The sequence below is a fragment of the Fusarium poae genome, chromosome 1 (assembly GCF_019609905.1).
Source record: "Fusarium poae strain DAOMC 252244 chromosome 1, whole genome shotgun sequence".
NCBI lineage: Eukaryota > Fungi > Ascomycota > Sordariomycetes > Hypocreales > Nectriaceae > Fusarium > Fusarium poae.
The window spans coordinates 4,833,668-4,853,420 of NC_058399.1; the positions used below are offsets into that span (position 1 = coordinate 4,833,668).

At 47.7% G+C, this 19,753-nt stretch overlaps 8 protein-coding genes across 8 annotated transcripts; 6 read left to right on the forward strand and 2 right to left on the reverse strand.

Moving 5' to 3' along the window:
- Window positions 1-163: 163 nt before the first annotated feature.
- FPOAC1_001559 (uncharacterized protein) lies at window positions 164-1,682 on the forward strand (the record flags this gene model as incomplete). The annotated part of the gene is made up of 2 exons (XM_044846161.1): window positions 164-281; window positions 346-1,682. 2 exons carry the CDS (start codon window positions 164-166, stop codon window positions 1,680-1,682), a joined length of 1,455 nt encoding a protein of 484 aa, XP_044712077.1.
- A 3,016-nt stretch (window positions 1,683-4,698) lies between these two features.
- On the forward strand, window positions 4,699-5,466 carry FPOAC1_001560 (uncharacterized protein; the record flags this gene model as incomplete). The annotated part of the gene is made up of 1 exon (XM_044846162.1): window positions 4,699-5,466. The coding sequence occupies one exon, from the start codon at window positions 4,699-4,701 to the stop codon at window positions 5,464-5,466; it is 768 nt and encodes a 255-aa protein (XP_044712078.1).
- Window positions 5,467-5,850: 384 nt separating this feature from the next.
- FPOAC1_001561 (uncharacterized protein) lies at window positions 5,851-7,471 on the reverse strand (the record flags this gene model as incomplete). Its single annotated transcript, XM_044846163.1, has 3 exons — window positions 5,851-6,174; window positions 6,283-7,041; window positions 7,100-7,471. The coding sequence occupies 3 exons, from the start codon at window positions 7,469-7,471 to the stop codon at window positions 5,851-5,853; spliced, it is 1,455 nt and encodes a 484-aa protein (XP_044712079.1).
- Window positions 7,472-7,903: 432 nt separating this feature from the next.
- On the reverse strand, window positions 7,904-8,275 carry FPOAC1_001562 (uncharacterized protein; the record flags this gene model as incomplete). Its single annotated transcript, XM_044846164.1, has 3 exons — window positions 7,904-7,908; window positions 7,956-7,995; window positions 8,063-8,275. 3 exons carry the CDS (start codon window positions 8,273-8,275, stop codon window positions 7,904-7,906), a joined length of 258 nt encoding a protein of 85 aa, XP_044712080.1.
- Window positions 8,276-8,784: 509 nt separating this feature from the next.
- On the forward strand, window positions 8,785-10,078 carry FPOAC1_001563 (uncharacterized protein; the record flags this gene model as incomplete). The annotated part of the gene is made up of 2 exons (XM_044846165.1): window positions 8,785-8,787; window positions 9,059-10,078. 2 exons carry the CDS (start codon window positions 8,785-8,787, stop codon window positions 10,076-10,078), a joined length of 1,023 nt encoding a protein of 340 aa, XP_044712081.1.
- A 588-nt stretch (window positions 10,079-10,666) lies between these two features.
- On the forward strand, window positions 10,667-11,782 carry FPOAC1_001564 (uncharacterized protein; the record flags this gene model as incomplete). Its single annotated transcript, XM_044846166.1, has 2 exons — window positions 10,667-11,137; window positions 11,192-11,782. 2 exons carry the CDS (start codon window positions 10,667-10,669, stop codon window positions 11,780-11,782), a joined length of 1,062 nt encoding a protein of 353 aa, XP_044712082.1.
- A 2,298-nt stretch (window positions 11,783-14,080) lies between these two features.
- On the forward strand, window positions 14,081-15,895 carry FPOAC1_001565 (uncharacterized protein; the record flags this gene model as incomplete). The annotated part of the gene is made up of 1 exon (XM_044846167.1): window positions 14,081-15,895. One exon carries the CDS (start codon window positions 14,081-14,083, stop codon window positions 15,893-15,895), a length of 1,815 nt encoding a protein of 604 aa, XP_044712083.1.
- Window positions 15,896-18,877: 2,982 nt separating this feature from the next.
- FPOAC1_001566 (uncharacterized protein) lies at window positions 18,878-19,392 on the forward strand (the record flags this gene model as incomplete). The annotated part of the gene is made up of 2 exons (XM_044846168.1): window positions 18,878-18,983; window positions 19,049-19,392. 2 exons carry the CDS (start codon window positions 18,878-18,880, stop codon window positions 19,390-19,392), a joined length of 450 nt encoding a protein of 149 aa, XP_044712084.1.
- Window positions 19,393-19,753: the final 361 nt, after the last annotated feature.

The window sequence follows — 19,753 nt, forward strand, 5'->3', positions numbered from 1 at the left end:
CGAACTTTTTTTTTGCAGTTGTGGTGATACTGTGCGACCTCTGGTGGAAACATTCGGAACTTAGTCTTTCAGCTCCCCAAGACCTGTTAAATTAGCCATTGGCATCTTTTGCGTGGCCCGATCGGCCTGTAATGTAATTGTCGAGCTTAAAGGGCTTTCAAAAATGAGACTCTACGTCCAAGGCATGCGCTGCTTGGGGGCGTCTGCCCCACGAACCGTCCAGCTTCCCCGGAGCTCCGTACTGCTGCGAACAGCTTGCGCTGCGAGAGCCTACTCGTCGGGTCGGTTGTGTTCCATTCAATCACTCGCATGGACGCCTCGCTGACTGGCTTGACCGTGTTGCAGTACCCCCGACGGGATCTTCAGGCTCCGTGGCTATCCGTGGACAAACTGTAAAGACTGAACCGGAGTGGTTCAATGTGCCCAACAACGTTCTCGAGGCCACATCAAGAAAACTTCACCTACTCAAAGACCACCCAGTGTCTATCACTCGTCAGATCATTCAGTCCAACTTCCCCGAGCCAACCTTCAAGTATCACAATGAGTTCAGTCCGGTTGTGTCGACTCAGCAGAATTTCGACTCTCTAGGATTTCCTGTAAACCACCCTGGCCGCGCCCTGTCCGATACATATTATCTCAACAGCGAAACACTCCTACGAACACATACGAGCGCCCACCAGGCCGAAACTTTCCGGGGCAACGAAAGCGCTGGCTACCTCATCTCGGCCGATGTGTATAGACGAGATGCTATTGACCGAAGCCACTACCCTGTTTTCCACCAGATGGAGGGTGCCATGTCTTGGGACCGTACCAAGGTTCCAAACGGCGATGTTGCTGCGGCTGTATGGAAAGACTTTGAGAAGCTGCCCGTTCATGGGGTCAAGGTGGACGACCCTAACCCTGCTATGCACCCTGAGCGCAATCCTCTCCAATATGCGCACCACACGGCTGCTGAGGCCGAGGCTATTGGTGCTCATCTCAAGAGGTCGTTGGAAAACATGGTCGTCGACATCTTTTCTCGAGCCAAGGCTACTGCACTCAAGGAAGACCCCAACTTCGTGAATGAGCCACTCCAGATGAGATGGGTTGAGGCTTACTTCCCCTTCACCAGTCCCTCTTGGGAGCTTGAAGTCTATTATGCTGGAGACTGGCTTGAAGTTCTAGGATGTGGTGTTGTAAATCAGGATATCTACATCAACGCTGGCGTGCCAAACCAGTTGGGTTGGGCGTTTGGTATTGGAATTGACCGCATTGCGATGCTGTTGTTCAAGATCCCAGATATTCGCTTATTCTGGTCAAAGGACAAGCGCTTCCTGTCACAGTTTGAAGGTGTCACCGACAACCTGGACAACCTCAAGCGTTTTGTGCCATTTTCCAAGTACCCTCCCTGCCCCAAGGATGTATCTTTCTGGCTTAGCTCGACGACGGCGGCGGGTGGCAACACTAAAGGGACATTCCATGAAAACGACGTGATGGAAATCGTCCGCAACGTGGCAGGTGACGTGGTTGAGGATGTTCGGCTGATTGACGAGTTCACTCACCCAAAAACGGGACGCAAGAGTATGGCGTATCGCATCGTATACCGTAGTCTGGAGCGGACTCTGACTAACGATGAGGCTGTGGCTTTCCATGAAGATGTTCGTCAAGCTCTGGTCAAGAAGCTGGGTGTTGAGCTTCGATAGACTAAGCTCGAAGTGAGCGTAGATCAGTCAGGCTGATCTAAGGTGTGGAGTTCATGATCAGCTTGACATGGTAGCTTGGATCTAGACCCTTGACGGGACTTGAGGCTGTATAATATATTGATGTATACTAGTCATATTGCGTAGTACCTTGAATGGGCTCTCGGACGTACTAAGTTAAATTACATTACCATCGGCTGTACCTAATAGCGTCGGCTCGCAAGCAAGTTGTGATAGTGTATGAGAGCTGCTGCGCCATCAGTCAAATGATAATTCCGATTCCCGCAATGGAGCATGAGACAATTTCAATAACTAAGCCACATGGCATCATGCTGGGAGAATCTTTCAATGGCTTTGCTCGAGTGACGTTGTTTTTCATCTGAGCCACGTTTGACCCTTGCGTTAACGTGAGCTGCCTCCCGATGGGGCGGTATCGAAATGAGACGAGACAGGACAAGGGTGATATAAGTGGCTTGTTCATTGTGGCGTTAACTTCATACGTGGCGTTAACTTCTGGTTATTTTCTTTTGAACACAAATTTTATACAGAGTGACCTCGGTAAATAGAATTTATTATCGCTATAGGGATTAACTGACGAATTGGAATATAATCTGGCTTTATTGTTGACCTACATTAAGTCTAAGTACCTATTCTCTATAGTGAGTATACACTGTAGAAAGATGGGCTTTCGATGTATTACAGTACATACTGCCTACCTATATTCAACGGTTAATGCTAAATGTTAGACCCAAATATGAAAAAAAAAAAAAGAATGGAAAAAATTACAGATTATCTAGATAACAGTTGATAAGTCGAATATTGTCAAAAAGTACTTTGCAATGCCAATTACTGACTTCCGCATAAGGAAGGTATAGCATGACTATTCCGACTCTAGTTGGTGTTTATCTTGCAGGGTTTCTGTTTTCTGCATGTCACTGCAAAAGGCAGGGGGTATAGGTATGTAGAGCGTGGCAATGCTGTGCCGCTGGGGTCGATTAGGGTAGGTCCATTGTTACGATTCAGGATATCTTGAATGATACCAAGGCGAGCGTCGCCATGTTGGCTTGAGGCGCATTGTGTTCACTTGGCCAAAGGCAAATCTCCCGGCCTGAATAGTAGGTCTCACAATTCAAAGTCTAGACAAGTTGCCTCTTTCGCCCGTATCAAGATGTGGGTAGTTGTAGAGTTGGCAAAAGTGACGACATTGATGATAGTCACGAAGGATAGCCAAGGCCTCGCTCACAAGGACCCGCTCGGTAAAGAATACTCCATATTCCGAAGCTGGGGCTATCGTTAGTCTATCGGCTTCGGGAAGACCCAATCCCCCAATACTACTCTCCTAGTTTGGTCTAGTACGAGGGCGGGTGTCTATGTACCATAATCTCGTCAAAGAGGATACGGCTGTATAGCCACTGAACAGAAATTGAAGCTTTTGATACAGCCCGGAAAGAGATTAAAGGCTTAGAAACTGACACGGACATCGGATAAGCTTAGGATATCACAGGACAGCGAAACGCAAGCTAGGTTAGGTATTCGGGAGTCTCGGACGTAGAAGGACTAAGCTTGTTCGGAGGCGGCAGGATGAGAATGTTTTGTTATTGTTTCTCTCATCTCCTCTTTGCACAGCCCCCTTCGGAGTTTAGAGAGTGTTTGTGAGCTGTGACTGGCTGCGCCTGATTTGTAGTTGTGGGGGATCCTTGCGGTTAGATAGGAATCCTGGAAGAGTCTGTCTATCTGGACAGTTGGGACAGATAGTATTCTCAGTAGAATTGTGTTAATTGATGTTCATTCCGACTTGAAAAAGTTCTGTCAAAGCCAGGAGGCATAGGCAATGGGTACATATTAAAGACACAAATAACAAGAATAAGTGTGTCCTTCCAAAAGAAAAAAAAAGAAAAAGAGAGAAGAAGAAGAAGAAAGACATGCAGTCCCTTTGGTAGCAAAGTCTATGGACGTTGATACATTGCATTAGTGTCATGCAGCTTCACCAGGGTGGGTGTGTCAAACCTCAATAAGGGATTGGTTCTTGATGGACGATCTATGAGCGGTAAAACAGTAAATGGCTTGAATCGGGTTTGAAGATGAGATTTTGAGACATGCCAAATTTGATACACCAAGGCTGTGTGCCAGCATGACAAGTCAGAGTTGATACTCTCTCCGTCTTGCCTCCAAAACATGACTTGATGATAGAGTTTACTCAGCCAAGGTACGGGTACCTTGGCAGTAGTCGAGAGCTGTTCCTGGCATAACAACTTAGGTAACTATAATATTATGGAGACGGAACATGAGTCGAGAACGGCATTGGCATTTTTGAACCCCTTGGATTATCAAACACAGCCTTCCTAAATCTCCTAAATCTCCTCAACAAAAAATGTAGTCCGAGGTCATCGTAAAACAGTAAGAAGAGGGATTAAAAAAAAAAGCTTAACGTTCTGGCCTCGGACCAAGGACCCAAGGAATCGCCATCGCCATATCCGTGTAGGGAGGTTTCCAATCAATAGATGACACTTCATTCGCTGACGAAACAAAAGAATGGGGACCTTGCAGATGCACTGCCCCGGGCCTCCAAGAACAAGTGGAGTGAGACCCCCTGTTCTAGGTACCGCTAGCCCTGTTTGGGGCCCGCTCTGCTCTGTACGTGGCCACTGGATCATAGTGCACGAGTCCATAGCAAAGTCCCCAGCCGCCGAGAGGCTTAGTTAGTAGTCGTCGTGTTGCAGCGCTTGGAGAATATGATGGAAATGCTTCTAGTACATAATAGCCACCCAGTTCGCACATTTTGTTTCTATCATCCCAACTCACTCAGTCACAGACAACAAGAAACAAGCAGCTATACAGTCTTCTCTCACGAATAATATCCTAAACAACAAAAAGATCGACAGGATCACACGGCAGGTCCTACACTTTCATAATACCTACACTCCTACTCTTTTAGAGCCAGCCAACAACTGCTGCTCTACTCACCTTCCATTGTACAATCACAACCACAACCACAACCACAACCACAACCACATTCAAAATGGAGACCTCACCGCAACACTCGCGATCTGCCTCTTCCGCCTCGCGCCGGTCAAACCGTTCAAACCTCTCTCTCGACCTCTCTAACCTTCCCGCCATGACCCCGCCTACGCCTCCATCAAACACTCTTCTCTTCACCAACCTCACCGACCCGGCCATCTTCCTCCCCGAGAACCTCGAGGTCATCCGCGACCTCATCACCCACTCCGCTCCCATCCACGCTTTTGCGCCCCTAAAATCTTTCCGTCGCATCGTCGTCTCTTTCTTTGACGAGCAGGCCGCCATTGCCGTCCGCCAGGTCTGGGACAACGAGGCTATCATGGGCCAACAGTGCCGTGTATACTTTGGCATGTCTACTCCCGTCGACAAGCGCGATGAGCATCTCGCCCTCCCTGATGCTGGCAAGCTCTTCTTCATCTCTCCTCCACCTAGCCCTCCCCATGGTTGGGAGATGCGCATGGAGGATGCGCCCAACAAGCTGGTTCACGCAGAGGACCTCGCCGAAGCCCTCGCTAAGTTGCACCACCGCCCTGGACCTATGGACGAGGGCCAGGACTCCCCTGTGACTCCCCACGACTCTGCTCTACCAGGTCGCACACGCTCTCGCTCTTCCACCCTGATTTACAAGCCCGAAGACAAGAGCAGTATGCCTGCTGTCATTGTTGATGACATGACAGATGAGCCTATCGAGTATAGTCCTGTGGAGCAGTCCAAGCCCATCATGGCGCATACTGCTCGACCTCCTGTCGAGCTGATGCACCACGCCTAAGCTGAACACACATGAACGAACATTGTTGTTTTTACTTTGGCGTTTAAGGGTACACATTACGGGATTATAGGGTTGGTGATGACATGATTGAACTGTCTGTCTACCTGGGACTACAAAGGAGCATTTCATCCTCTTAAGCATGGACTGGACACTACAGGAGTTGGTAAAATACATTTTTCATCGGTTTATTATTATGGAGACACATCGAGGTAAATGCGCCATATAAATGGCATTCGCACGGCTGGCACAGTTGTATACTATAGCTAGTTGATTAATACTAGTTCTGAACACAGAATTGCACCATAACGCATCCAACTTGACAATTTTCCATCGTGGGTTGAATGAACTAAACAGGATCGCGAGTCAAGCGATCAACATCTGATACTAATCAGCCCAGATGAGGCTTTGCTGCGCCAATATAGCCGACAACAAATGGCGCGGTACACTCGATACGCCTACGAATCTGACGAGGCTCACCGCCGCCACGGCTCCAGCAACTGACCCAACTACAAGCACTGCCTTCTTTAAGGCGATTGAGAGTTTTGAGCCTTTATCTGAACTCGACAGTTTCGCCTCTTGTTCCGCGCCTATGCCCAGCTCTGTAAGCATGCCGATACGTGGCAGGTACTGAAATTCAAAGACGCTTGATTTTTCCAGACCGCCCGCTTTTGTGTTGTGAATCATAAAGTTGGCAATATATTTGAATTTCTGTTGAGTGTGTTAGTCGGATGCTCTATGGCCACAATTGGGAATGAGGCTGAGTGAGTACAACATCAAAGCAGGCTGACTGATCAATGACTTGGAAGGCATACGTACTCGCTCTCGTTCTTTTTGCATATGAGTCGGCAGCCAGGGATAACTGTAACTCAGGAAGAAGAAGAAAACACACTGAAGCCACACGACAGCACGGAAGCGCCAGTCCGGCTTTTCAATTCCAAGTGCGCCAGCCAGCTGATCCCCATTAAGCCTATACGCGTGAGCTGCGAGAACTTCTCGGGGTAGATTCAGTGGTGGAGCTCGAGCTTCTGCTGTTAGGATATTGTTTGCGAGAATCCGTGAGTTTGCTGACGGGGCCACTTCAGATACTGCGATGGACTCCCATAGAACCTTGGCTCGTTCTGGTGTGGCCATCCAATCCGTCGGTGTTCCTAGAAGATACCCGACATATCTCCATAAAGCGATGTAATCAGCGGTTTGCTGATTGTTCAGATGGATGCCTTGTCGAGGAAGGGCAACGAAGACAATGGCCACCGAGTACACTGCAATAGTACCGATTGTGTGTAAGTCGTTGATAGGTACTCCCCACTTCTCCATATCAAAGTACCCTGGATTTTGTTGTTCGAGTTGCATAAGTCGTCTTCTGACTGAGGCGTGCAAGAGCCTCACTCGCACTGAGGAGATGTAGCCCTTGCCGCCAGGTTTTATTGAGTCAATGTCTTCGACAACTTCCATAAAATGCTGTAGAGTTTCCAAGAGACGGCGTCTAGTGACGTTGACACCGAAACCTCCTGTTCGAGAAAGAGTCTCAACGACTCGGTATGCGCCCATTCCGCCCAAAAGTGACTGATACAAGAGCTTGAAAAGTGTTAGTGAGATTTCGTATCATCAAGAATAATAAATAGTCATAGCTGACCCCAAAGAGAATCTGGCCGCTAAACTGATACACCACCTGCTGCCCTCGCTCAATCTGCTCCCAGTCAACCCATTCAGGAACTGTAGAGGCTTCCCTCCATAGCTGACCCAACACTTGATCTGAATTGGCATGTTTCTTCAAAAGCTCATAAAGGTCTCTTTGTCCTGGGCCTGAGCCATGGGGACACTTCCACCCTTTGGAGCTTGGTGGAGAGAAGTAGTCCAACTGATCCAAGGCATCGGTAGCTAGCTTGTCGTATGAATACAACAGATGATTAATTTCTGGCCCAGTTTGATGATTGTGAGTCCAGTCAAATTTGTGACCCCAGACGTCTCTCGCGTCGACGAAGTCTTGGGAGTAGTAATGGTCCATGATATCGATGTGAGTATATTGAGCAAAACAAGGATTGGAACCTGCAGAAAAGGACAGACGGGCTCTCAAGAGCAAGATTCTCTTCTATAAGAGAGATACTTTGACAGCCTGATGACGAACATGATCTGATACATGACGATGGAGACTTGTTGGTAGTGAACACTCTGAGCAATCTAACTCCTTGACGAATAGTGGCACAGCATCATGAACTACTTCCCTGTCACTTGAATTGACATGCTGTTGGTGCATGAAAAAGCGGAACAAAGAAACCGACAATTCATCACTATTGCTCTCAAATAGTTGCAACCAGTATAAATCACATGCAGATAAGTTTCAACGAAACCATTCCTGAGGGTTGGCGAACAAAGACTAGAGGTAGTGTGGAGGATCATGAATCACCTATCATGACAACTTTCGAGTCCCGCACATGCATTACGCTCATCTCAGCTTGAGCACCACGTAGACGTGGTTTACTAATACTAACCAAAAATAAAAATCTCATCCTCTTGTCTATGTGTTTGAAACTGGGATCGTGATGAGAAAATGGTACCTGGACGTTCAACTCCTCGTGGGTGGTTACTAACCACTTACCTTTTTGTGACCCTGCTGTTTAGCGAGCTGGGTAGACTCTTCCGAACCAATACCATAAATAAAAGTCTGACACGCCAGCTTGGCATTTGTAGTCTTCCAGGGAAGGTATCGGCGTGGTCGAGAAAAGGTATATTCGACTTCCATATGGTGCACAATCCTGCCCTCTGACGGCTGTTCAATGACTTGCAATTCGAAGCGGATATACTTTTCCATTGTGGACTAATAGAACACTAACAAAACAATTATGCAATCTCCAAAATTTAGCGTACCCGGGGTAGATTTCCGAGTTGCGTAGAGGATCGATGACCACGACATCGAAACGACATCGTTTATGTAGATCAATGGTGACGAGGTGTGGCTATCAGAACTAAAATTCCAAACCAGTGGCAATGCCAGCATGAATAGTATCGTCCTTTAAAAGATATTGACAACTATATTGTTAATAGGGTGTGTATTATTATAGATGAATGACAGCTGTAACAGGTAGTATGCGTATTTGTCTAGTACTCATACGAAACTTGAATCTTCAGAAGCGATACCAATAAACATTCTTTAGATCTCCGACGTGTAGAAAGGAAAAAGATATCAACGATTTAGACTTAGATTTGTCAAGATTCATTAAAGTATTTCACGATATGTACACACCGAGTCTAGTGCCATGATTTTTGTATAGAACAATGGAAGATCTTATAGTCCATTGTGTTTCAACTCATCGTTAATCAATGGTAATTTGTTTTGCAGAGTATCATATCTTTGGTGCTGGTACCGGGTAGCTGGTGCATCTTAGAGCGGCTCAATGAAAATCCGGACAATCTCCGATTTTCACGGCCCCACCTTCGGACCCTTGATCCATCATGGAAAGCCTCTTTTGCTTGTGGCTCAAATTTGGTTCAACTTTTCTTAGTATTTGTCCATTCTCTTGATCTGCGGCTGCCGGCTCACTTTGTCATGATGAGTTGCACATGTCGAGTCACGCCCTTGAAAATATTCGTCCAGGGGCTGTCCCAAGTCCACAGACTTGAGGCTTCACCCTCGCTTGTTCGCCTTCCAATCCGTACCCGTCCGGCACTTCAACAGAACAACTTCGCCTTTGCACGACAAGCTCGATCTCTACACTTTTCGAAAATCCTTAGTCAAGATGCTTCTGGCGCAGAAGCTGTTAAGGAAACAGAGGCGGTGGATGACAACTCTTCCAAAGATCTAGACGAGACACCTCAAGTGAGAGAAGAACAATCTACTGCCACTGTAGAGGTTCCAGATACTTGGAAAGCTATACCAAGCACTAGCGAAAGGGCTCCAAAGCGAAGAGAGGACAGACCGGAAAGAAAAGCACGAACGGCATATAATCGTGGGGAGAATAATTTCAATGCTCCAGGCACTTCCGGCGCATTCGACAAGGCGGCAGAATCCAAGAAACCACGTATCAAAGGCCCTTCCTCCAACCAACCACAACCAGGAGCAGCATACTGGAAAGCTCAAAAGGCAGCTCTCAAGGAAAAGTTTCCCGAGGGCTGGAGACCGCGAAAGCGTCTCTCACCCGACGCCCTGGCCGGCATTCGGGCTCTCAACGCTCAATTTCCCGACGTCTACACAACAGAGGCCCTCGCAGAAAAGTTTGAGGTGACGCCAGAGGCTATTCGTCGTATCTTGAGGAGTAAATGGCAGCCCAACGCCATAGAGGAGGAGTCACGACAGGAGCGTTGGTTTCGTCGCGGAAAGGACGTTTGGGAGTCGCGAGCTGCCTTGGGTATTAAGCCTCCGCAGAAATGGCGACGTGAGGGTATTGTGCGAGATCCTAGTTACCATGACTGGAAGAAGGAGGCGGTTCAGAGGAACAAGACCCTGGCTGAAAATGATGATTGGGAGATCAAGCGAGGTTATAGCCCTCGAGTCAAGCGGACTTCGGCCCCTGAGGGTACTTACACCCCGCGAGTTGCACGAGAGAGGAAAGGTACCTATACTCCCCGATCCGAGGGTACTTATACTCCTCGAACTGGACGAGGAGGGGATGCTTAAAATGGCCAACGTACGACGAGCATGATGATGATAATTGCATATAGACAGGCGCCGGTGGACTGTACCATAGTTGTAATTACTCTACTATTCAAATGTAACATGATGAGTTTGAGCCAAGCCTCTAGGCGAATCTCCATTACAGACTTCAAGAAGTACCTGGATTGAGCTTCAGACGAATTTTCCGGTCTTATAAACAAATCTGAAACGACTTGACTAGTCTAAAATCACATTCCAAGTGTTTCTACCAATAGTCTGGCTCATCGCCTGTTGTCGATTTTACCCTTTTGCCAATGGAGGCTCTTGACTTGACGTGGGTTCATGGTGATAAATGTGACAGGGATTTGTTTGGAGGGGGGCGCTTAGAGACGCATATGGTTTCACTGCCACATGCTAACTAACTACCTACCTAACTACTAAACGTAGAATTCAACTCTCACCACTCTGGCCTTTTTATTTTTCTTCCTCTTTTGCTTGAATTTAAAAACTTTGATCTTTACTTTCACGTTCTTTCAATTGCTCTATAAACACTCAACTTAATCATCTAGTTTGCGTCTGCTCAACGATACGACATCCCTCTAATCTCACATCATGCCCGCTCAATACCCGCGGCCTCCGCAGCGCGAATCATGGTTTGCGCCGCTATCCATTGACCTCGTCCTCAAGGTCCTCAACACAACTATTCTGCACCCTTTTGTCTGCTGGATTATTCCATTGTGCTTCCGCGCGCAGACGGTGAAGTGGGAGGCCCCGCCTATGGTGGCCGCCATTGCGTGGGCTACTATTATCACGCTTTTCTGGATGGCCAACGTGATTAACCAGCGCATCGCTCATGGTATCCCACGGGAGGTGGATCTGAGTGAAGAGGTTATCGTCATCACCGGAGGTGCTAGCGGACTGGGACTGCTAATTGCTGAGGTGTATGGCATGCGAGGCGCGACAGTGGCGGTGTTGGACGTGAATGAGATGGAGAACACGGAGTCCAGAGGTGTTACGTACTACAAGTGTGATGTCGGCGACAAGGAGCAGGTCGCCAAAGTTGCCCTCCAGATCGAGAAGGATGTGAGTTGGCAAATTCATCCAGACGTCGCAATCGTTTACTAACCCATTCCTCAGCTTGGTACGCCAACTGTACTTATCAACAACGCTGCTATTGTTATTGGCAAGACTCTGTTGGATCTTTCCATGGACGAAATCGACAAGAGTCTCACTACCAACCTTCTTGGACCCTTCTACTGCCTAAAGATTTTCTTACCTGCTATCATCCGCGGTGGAAACGGTGGTACTATTGTCAACGTTTCCTCAGTCATTGGGACCGTTGGCGCTGCACAATTGACCGACTACGCCGCCGCAAAGGCCGGTCTTACAGCTCTGCACCGCTCCCTAACGGCCGAGCTGCGAGAAAGCCATCCTGAAATCCGAACTGTGCTTGTAACTCCTGGCCAAGTGAGCACGCCGCTATTCTATGGGGTCCAGACGCCCAACTCCTTTATTGCACCTGTCGTTGAGCCCGTAGATGTTACAAAGGAGATTGTCGCGGCTATCGATAGCGGAAAGGGTGTTACTGTTGCGATGCCTTTGTATGCTCGATGGGTAGACTGGCTTAATGTTTTACCAGTTGGAGTGCAAACTCTTGCACGTTGGGCTGCGGGCGTGGATCGGGGAATGAAGACGTTTGTCGGGAGACAGGGACAAAAGCTGGATTGAACTTGACGCCGGCGTCTGGTTGAGATGAAAGTGGGAAGAGGTGAAATAAAATAGAAACGATAATGTGATTTTAGATGGCGTGTGCCTATTGGAGCATTAATACAAAGTCAACACATGTGTACGTGGGGATGACAAGAAACACAGCCTATCTAGATGTACTAGATGTAGAATTCACAAAAGAGCTTTTAGCCATAGTCTGTCTCTTCGCCTCCTAGGGTCGTATATCATGGTATGTATGGTATAGATACGACGTGCTTGAACATTTCATTGGCGCATAAATAAGTCTGACCTGTCTTGTGCAGCTCTTCAATCGTGCTACCTGAGAAATCATATCCCAGGCCACAGATGCATCATGTGTGGCAGGAAAACTACACAATAGGCTGCACAGTTCGGAGTTCGCATATGATGTACCCGACTGGACAGGAATATGACCAGGAGTAGAAACCCACCAAGGGTTTGAAGGATGGAATAGGATATGTGCAGCTCTGCGGGCGCTGTCTAAGGGTCAAATGGCTGTTGGTCATGCCCGGTCTCTTAGCTTTGCCAGTAAAGGGTTTGAAAGATCGAAGGGATAAACGAGTCTGCAAAGCATTGGTTGCACCAAGGACACATGTTTATACATAGTAGCCTTTGACTTTGCGAGACACGAGTGATGAATGTCTCAGAGTCTGGGGTTTTGACCGTTTTGTTGCCACAGTCAGGTGAAAGCATTGACATTACGCCCGTTGTTCGGTGAGTTGTCATGTCAAGCCGTCTGAGGTTTCATAGAATGACCCGAGAGACTGGAAAGTTTGGCTGGTTCCAATTCTCTGCTACAAAGCAACCTAAGCTAAGCGTAAATTTACTGTTTCTGATGAGAGTTTGTAGATTTAGTAACCGAGCTAGAACCTGGAAGGCACCTCTTGGTTGGAGGCTGGAAGCTGTGATGGGGAAGAGGTGGGGCTCTGGACCCCTTGTTTGGCTGGGGAAACAGCCCCGGAACGTCATGTCACTTGCTGTTACCCTTCTCTATAGGTTCCTACGCCCGCTGAGCTGCAAAGAATGATGGAATTTGTGAATCCGCCAACATCCAACATCCAACATCCAACATCCAACATCCAACAAACGACCGCTTTGAGCGTCTAAGCGAGGATCCGGACCCCCTTAATACTTTGTCGCGAGCTTACAAGCCATCAACAACAACTATCTAGATACACAGGTAGGGGGGATATCAAAGATGCTACTGATTTGATGCAATAGAAGAAAGGAACAGAACAGAGAATATCATTAAACCAATGCAACATGAGCACGCGACATTTAAACATAAGCGACCCTCTTCTTCTACTGCACGATTAATTATAAATCGAGGCCGGCCTCGGTACCGATGACCCGTTGCAATCCATTTATACGCCCGCTGATGCCGTTACGCCCGCTATTGGACCGACTGTAGTACCAACAGACCAGAGTCCAAGTGTTTACGAACTGATTGATAATTCATCATCAATCGAATCAACTCGAATCAGACGGGTAGGAAAGACGGCAACAATACAACCACTCGTACTCTCATTTCTACGATATTCAAAGCCAAGTCAAATTCATCCCAAGTCGATCTCGAACAGAGCCCGAGCAAGCGGCAGGCCTTATCTGCGCCCGTCCTTCAAGACTCCTCCCCACCAATCACGCTGCCATCACATCCTGCACCAGCCCGCAGCCACGAGCCGACAATCCCACACTGTTGCAGAGATAAGCGTTCTTGGGGGGTTTCCACGCCCTTTTTTACTGCTACTCTACCTTACTTTATTCGCTTGCTACTGCAACTGCATTTATCATCGCAACTCTACCTCTACTTTCGACCTCAGCTCGCAACTTCCTGACCTCCTCCAATCCTGTCAGTTTCGTTCTGGACCTAGTCTAGCCATGCCATGCCACGAATCATGAAGCGAGCCCTGATCCTTGGACATCCATCCTTTTTCCCACATACACTACTAACATTGAACTGAACTGAACTTAATCATATGAAACTACTCATGTCCCCTGTTCCCGAGCTGTCAACTGTCTCGCTAAACCCTTTGACTTCCCGTCCGTGGACATTGCAACCTAAGACTTGAACTCGACTCAACCCCAGCTTGGTTTTACTTGAGCTTTGGTCACTGAGACATACGCCTGGCCGTGTCTTAGAGTAGCTTCGACCTCAACCACATATAACCCTGCGCCCAAGCTCTGTTCTCACGGCTACAGATGCAGGTCTAAACTACGAACACCGCACCGAAAGGGGCTTCCTTCTATTCATAATCTGAAATCAAGTGAGCCGAATTGAAAATGGGCCAGTGGTGGGTTGATTCCCGCATCGAAGCTACCGTCACTCGGTCCTACGTTGTTAGTCAACTTCTTCCTGATGAGGTTGAGCGCTTAGATCGCCCTGTTGCCTTTGGTGGTGAGGATCTAACTGAGCGCACATATTGGGAAAGTATTCGGAACGATGCGCCTCGTCTGTTCCTCATCCTTGTCGATCTCGGCGTTCCTGATCAGATCTTCGGTGTCGTTGACGATGGTTGGGACGATGCTGAGCTTCCGATTGCCCTTGAAGACGTGGACCGACTGTTGTTGACCGCCACCCGTGACGAAAAGGTAGAGAAGAAGTTTTACCAGCGCCAATTCCACTTCCTCTTGAAGCCTCTGCAACGTGGCAATCATGTAGCATATAAGGACAATGAGGTAGTGCCGCTAGACGTCGTTGAAAAACCTTCGCTACCCACGCACAAGTCAAACGGCCACGACAAGGTCAGACTTCCCAATGTTCCAGGGGAAACATTCTCTAGACGCCGGTACGTGCTGGGTAACGGGCCCGGGGCCATTCCAATGCAGGACTTTCTTGATGCGGTACATGGAATCAAGGGTCTACAAAACGAACACATGATCTCGTACTGGGCGTCTTACACACAGCACGGATATGGATACGTTCTCTTCACGCCTTCGAGTGACTTTACCCTCAAGTCGTTTCTGGCCACAACGCCTTCACAATTCAAGAATCTCGCCAAAGCTCGTCGAAGAGAGCTCATCATGAATTGGATACTTTGTCTCGTCGATACACTCTGCGACTTTCACAGCAAGAACCAGTCCCATGGATACATCAAGCCTTCGACCATCTTCTTCACCAACCAAAATCACGTTTTCTTTTCCGATTCGACTCGACTCACACCTGACAGCGTGATTCTTCACACTGATAAATCGTCATTCGATCGCGAACGGTACGACTATGCAGCACCAGAACTATGGTCTCGACCTGCTGGGGCAACAAGCCCGTCGAACAGATACCCGCCGGTGGATGAGAGCCACTTCGGAATGATACAGACATACGACCCGAATGGCTCACCGAATACCATGTTCATCGCCCCAAGTCCTCAATTTAGCGGCCAACAAGCCGACATCTTCTCAGTCGGCTGCATCATATTGGAATTGCTATCATATTTAATTAAACGAACATCAAGCAAGTTTGCGAGCTTCCGATCAGCTAAACATAAGACAGCTGGTCGTGGCGGCGCAGTACTTGATACATCTTTTCACAAGAACCTTGGACAGGTTGAACTGTGGATGTCAGGTCTTGCAAAAGACGCAACTCGAAAGTCGACGTCAACTAAGGATGGCGCCAACATTCTCAAAGGTGTTCACCCTCTGTTGCATGTTGTCACGGGCATGTTGGCGACGAACCCATATGATCGGCCACCCGCCATTGAAGTACAGCAGCGTGTCTATCAGATTTTGACCGATGTTTGCAACATTTCAGAACCACACTGCGTGCATCAATATTCGCAGGATCTCGAAGCCTCATTTGGCGGATTGCAGATTCATCCCATGGGTGATGGCACGGTCGGCAGCCTGCCAGGCGGGTCGAATACCACGTACGGAACACCAAGAACATATCAACACAGTCGAAATGGTAGCAGCGGGGGATATTCGCAAGTGAGTCGCACGACAGGCAGTAGCGAGGCCGACATGGAAGCAATACACCAAGTAGGATCGGTCGGTCTACACCAAGTACGAACGCAAAGCTCATGGCCGCGCAATGTGGCATATTCACAATACGCAGGAGTATCGCAATACTCGGCAGGTCAATGGGACAGTCATACTGCATGACAGTGATGAGCAATTGCGATGAGCGAGTGGGGAGCAACTTTTTATTAGGATCGGACGCGAAACAAGATAGTTTATTAGGAACTACAGATGTCTGTTACATTCTGTATGCACAAGCCGCATGCGGATTGGGTTCATCTTTTTGAGGCAGGGGTAGTCATTTGACAGCCAACACTTGGAGCTGGCATGCTTATTACATGAATGGTTTTATTTGCTGAAGCAGGGGCAGGGACAGGATATGAAAAGTAAAAGTAAAAGTCAGTTACAATCAGCTTCGGATTACATTTGGTGCTTCAAGGTATATTGATGGAATCTATGGAATTATGTACGATTCATGATTGAATGAAATCTCAAGTTCAAGTTCAAGTTCAATTCCGATTCCGATTCCGATTCCGATTACAATATCACTTACTATGTATTGGTATGTGTTGAGCCAATTGCCTCATGTTGGTTGGACGAGTGTTTGAGAGATTAACAAGCGGGAGTATGAAACATGGGAAGAATGATTCGAGGCCTTTACGATCTGACTAATAGGAAACAGCAGCTAATTACCAGCGTGACAACGTCAAGGGGATGGAGCCCTGTTATATGTACTACGTAGAATCGCGCATGATAGTCTGGAAATTGTGATAATACTACTCATACTCATAGGTACATGACAAAGGCAGAATCGTTTCGGGCCCTACCGATTTAAGGGATCATGCAAGGCCGTTTCAAGACATGGATAGGACCCTGAGGAGTCAGCAAGAGAAGAAGAACTGACGTTAGAAGATGCCAAGACAAATGATGCAAGCCGCGCACTGCACTTTTCTGACATATTACCAAATGCAGATGAAGATCAACATATAACTACAACTCTGTTTCTTTCCTTTCTTTTTCCCCGATGCATTAGTCAAGTCACTCAGTGTTGTACATAGTAGTTATCTGCCGCGTAGAAAAGAAAAGTTCCCTGGATATTCTCGACGAATCGGCGTAATAGTGGAACTCGCCAAAGTTTTCCTAGGAGCGTACGTCATGGGTACCCGGGAATGTGGGGGAAAAGACCGTGGTCCAGATGGAAGAGGAGTAGAAGGAAAAATACATGTTTAGGAGAGGAGAAAGAGGAGAAAAATATCTTGGACAGAGGAGAAGATCAAGAACGTGCGGTTATCGCGGAGACACGGGGAATCCACTACTTTGGTAGAGAAACAAGAAAAAGACGATGAGGGGTTTTGTTTTCCCTTGCTACCTATATTAGTATTTTGGACCCCATCCTGGGTTTCTTCTCGACGGGTAGGTAGTAACTGTCGGTCCGTAGAAGTACTAAGTGACCTCTAGCTGTGTACGGTAATCCGTTCAGGGGCATTGTGGCAAGATCTAGTGCCAGCTGGACCTGATTGTGCCTCAGCATGAGTCAACCGACGAGGCTTTCAGAAAGGAGACCATAACTAGAAGCTGGCTGCCTTGATCTAGATCGCGATGAATTGAACGCATGTCACGATAAAGACAACAAAAAGATGTAAGACAGATGGAGAAACGCCCGAACATTGAGTGTGTCGTCAATACGTATCCAATGCAACTCAGCGTTGCATTGGAGTAACCCCTGCCCTGCTTGAGCCCCTGTAAATTGTAAGCTCTTTGCAGTCACTGCCCATGCAAGGCTACCCGCAGAAACAGAGACCCAAGAAGACTACAGAGTATCAAGCTTGACAACAAGAAGAGGAGGGGAATGGAGCTCAACGAGATGCGACTAACAAAGCTCTGCGTTTCCCCGATGGAAAATACCTTTTTACTTTTAGGGGGTGGCAAGAACAAAGTTTCCAGGTTTCTCCCTCACACCAAATCGGTTTTCGAAGGGGCTTTTGGGCCAATAGCCAATCGGTGAGTGCTGATTTATCGGGAAGACCTAACCAAAGGGCGAGGCAGAAGAGAAAGGAAACTTGCCTTGTACATATTCTCCACTTGAGCTAAAGTTGCTGCAATGCAGCGCAGCGGGTGCAGCGCGTTTTCAGTGGATGCATGTGCAGGTTTTGTACCAGTACGTATTGAAGGTATTCCCCGAATCAAGGAATTGGATCCATCGAGGTTCTAAGGAAGGGGAAGAAAAAGGTGGGCACTAGCAGGATCGACTCGGATGGACTTGCAGGGGTTTGTGATAATGAGCTTAAGGGAAAGGGACAAGGCAAAGGCAAGGCAAGGCAAGGCAAGACAAGGCCATGTCGATTTGATAAACAGGAGGTAATAAAGCTTTGAGCTTTTTGTTACCAACATCCATGTCTTGAAAAGAAATAAACAACCTAGACCATCTCCCGTCAGTTCAAAACCCATTTCATCCATTCATCTTCACTCTGCTGCTCGTCAACGTCAACGTCAACGTCAACTCTTGTTCTCTTATCAGTTTCAAGAAGGAATCAAGCCAAACAACCCCCCACGATTGAGATCACAGTCACACACACACACAAACAAGCACACCCACCTTCAAAAAAGCACACTTGACGCGTGGCCGACCGGGCCGCTACTGCAAACTTGTACTCGCACTACGCCAATCGTCGTCCTTTTGGCGTGCTATTTACGGCTTTTCCCTTTTTTTTGTCGTTCTTCTCCTTCTCAGCTTGGGCTTTGTTGGAGAGGGGTGTGCAACAAACGAAACGAGGCTGCCTCTACCTGAGCCTAAAAGCCGACAAGGACGAAAAACAACAAGAACCGCTTAAGCTTAACTACAACTCTACAACCCTCTTTTCTTCTTGTCTTTTCTCTCTCATTCCCACAATCCAGTCGCTTCTCTATTTTTTTCTGGTATCTATCGAGAGGATCGAACCAACCTGGGAGGAAAGGAAAATAATAAGAGAACAAAGTTAATCGTTGGCTGCGTCGATCGATCGTTTGCGACGAGACTTTGAAAAAGGGAAAGAAAGAGAAAACTCTCTTATCGAATTTGCTTTTATACAACGCCATAAGTCACTTTTCTGGAAGAAAGAGAAACGTTTGAGTTTGTTCTTCATCAAGATGCGCTCGCCACTTTTCTTGCTCTGCGCATTCATGTCTTTAGCAATCGCTGCTGAAGTGCACATGTCTGGCAACAGAGCTCCCACATCTCAATTCGCAACACATGGTAAGTTTTGACGCATTGTTCTTTGTGAATCACTGCGAGACCGTCCAAGTACTTACAACTACAAGGTGTTGCATCCCAATTACCCTGTCGCGACCAGGCCATCCACACCCAAGACCGCGTCCGCGCTCGACAAGCCGCGCTATCGCAAATGCTCGGCCACAGCGCAAAGGCATCAATCGTCGAGACCGCATCTGTCAACGTCAAGGCATTTGCCAACGGCGGCATGAGCTTCCTCTTCGGCTTGGCATCCTCATCCAACGACGTTCTCGACTATATCAATAACGGTACCACTGTATTCTCGAGAAGCGTCACCGGCGAGGAAGGTAGCGCGGCTTCAGGGCGCAAGCATGTTGCTTATACCAGCATCGCTCTCGTCCTCGTCATGCTCTTTTTCGCTGTGTGGATGTGAACGAATTGAGGCTAGGAACTCTTCGACTGACGGTTCTACGACACGATCCTTTCTGCTACTCTTTTTCGCGCGCAACCTTTTATGATACCCCTACCGGATTTGGCGTTTTATCTGGGTCGGCCTTTTATTTGCTTTTTGCATCGGTACATACACAATACTTTCTACTTTTCTGAGGGGATGCTGGTTCATAGGTTTTTGGAGAAAACCGTTCCTTTGTGGGGAAGAAGCTCGCAGCTGTGCTGCATCTGCATACGTCGAGATGGATACATGGATGGATGAACGATTACGGTTTTGATAAATAATGACGGCTACGTAATGACGTGTTTGGCATACGGGATGGGACAAACAATGCATCAATTGT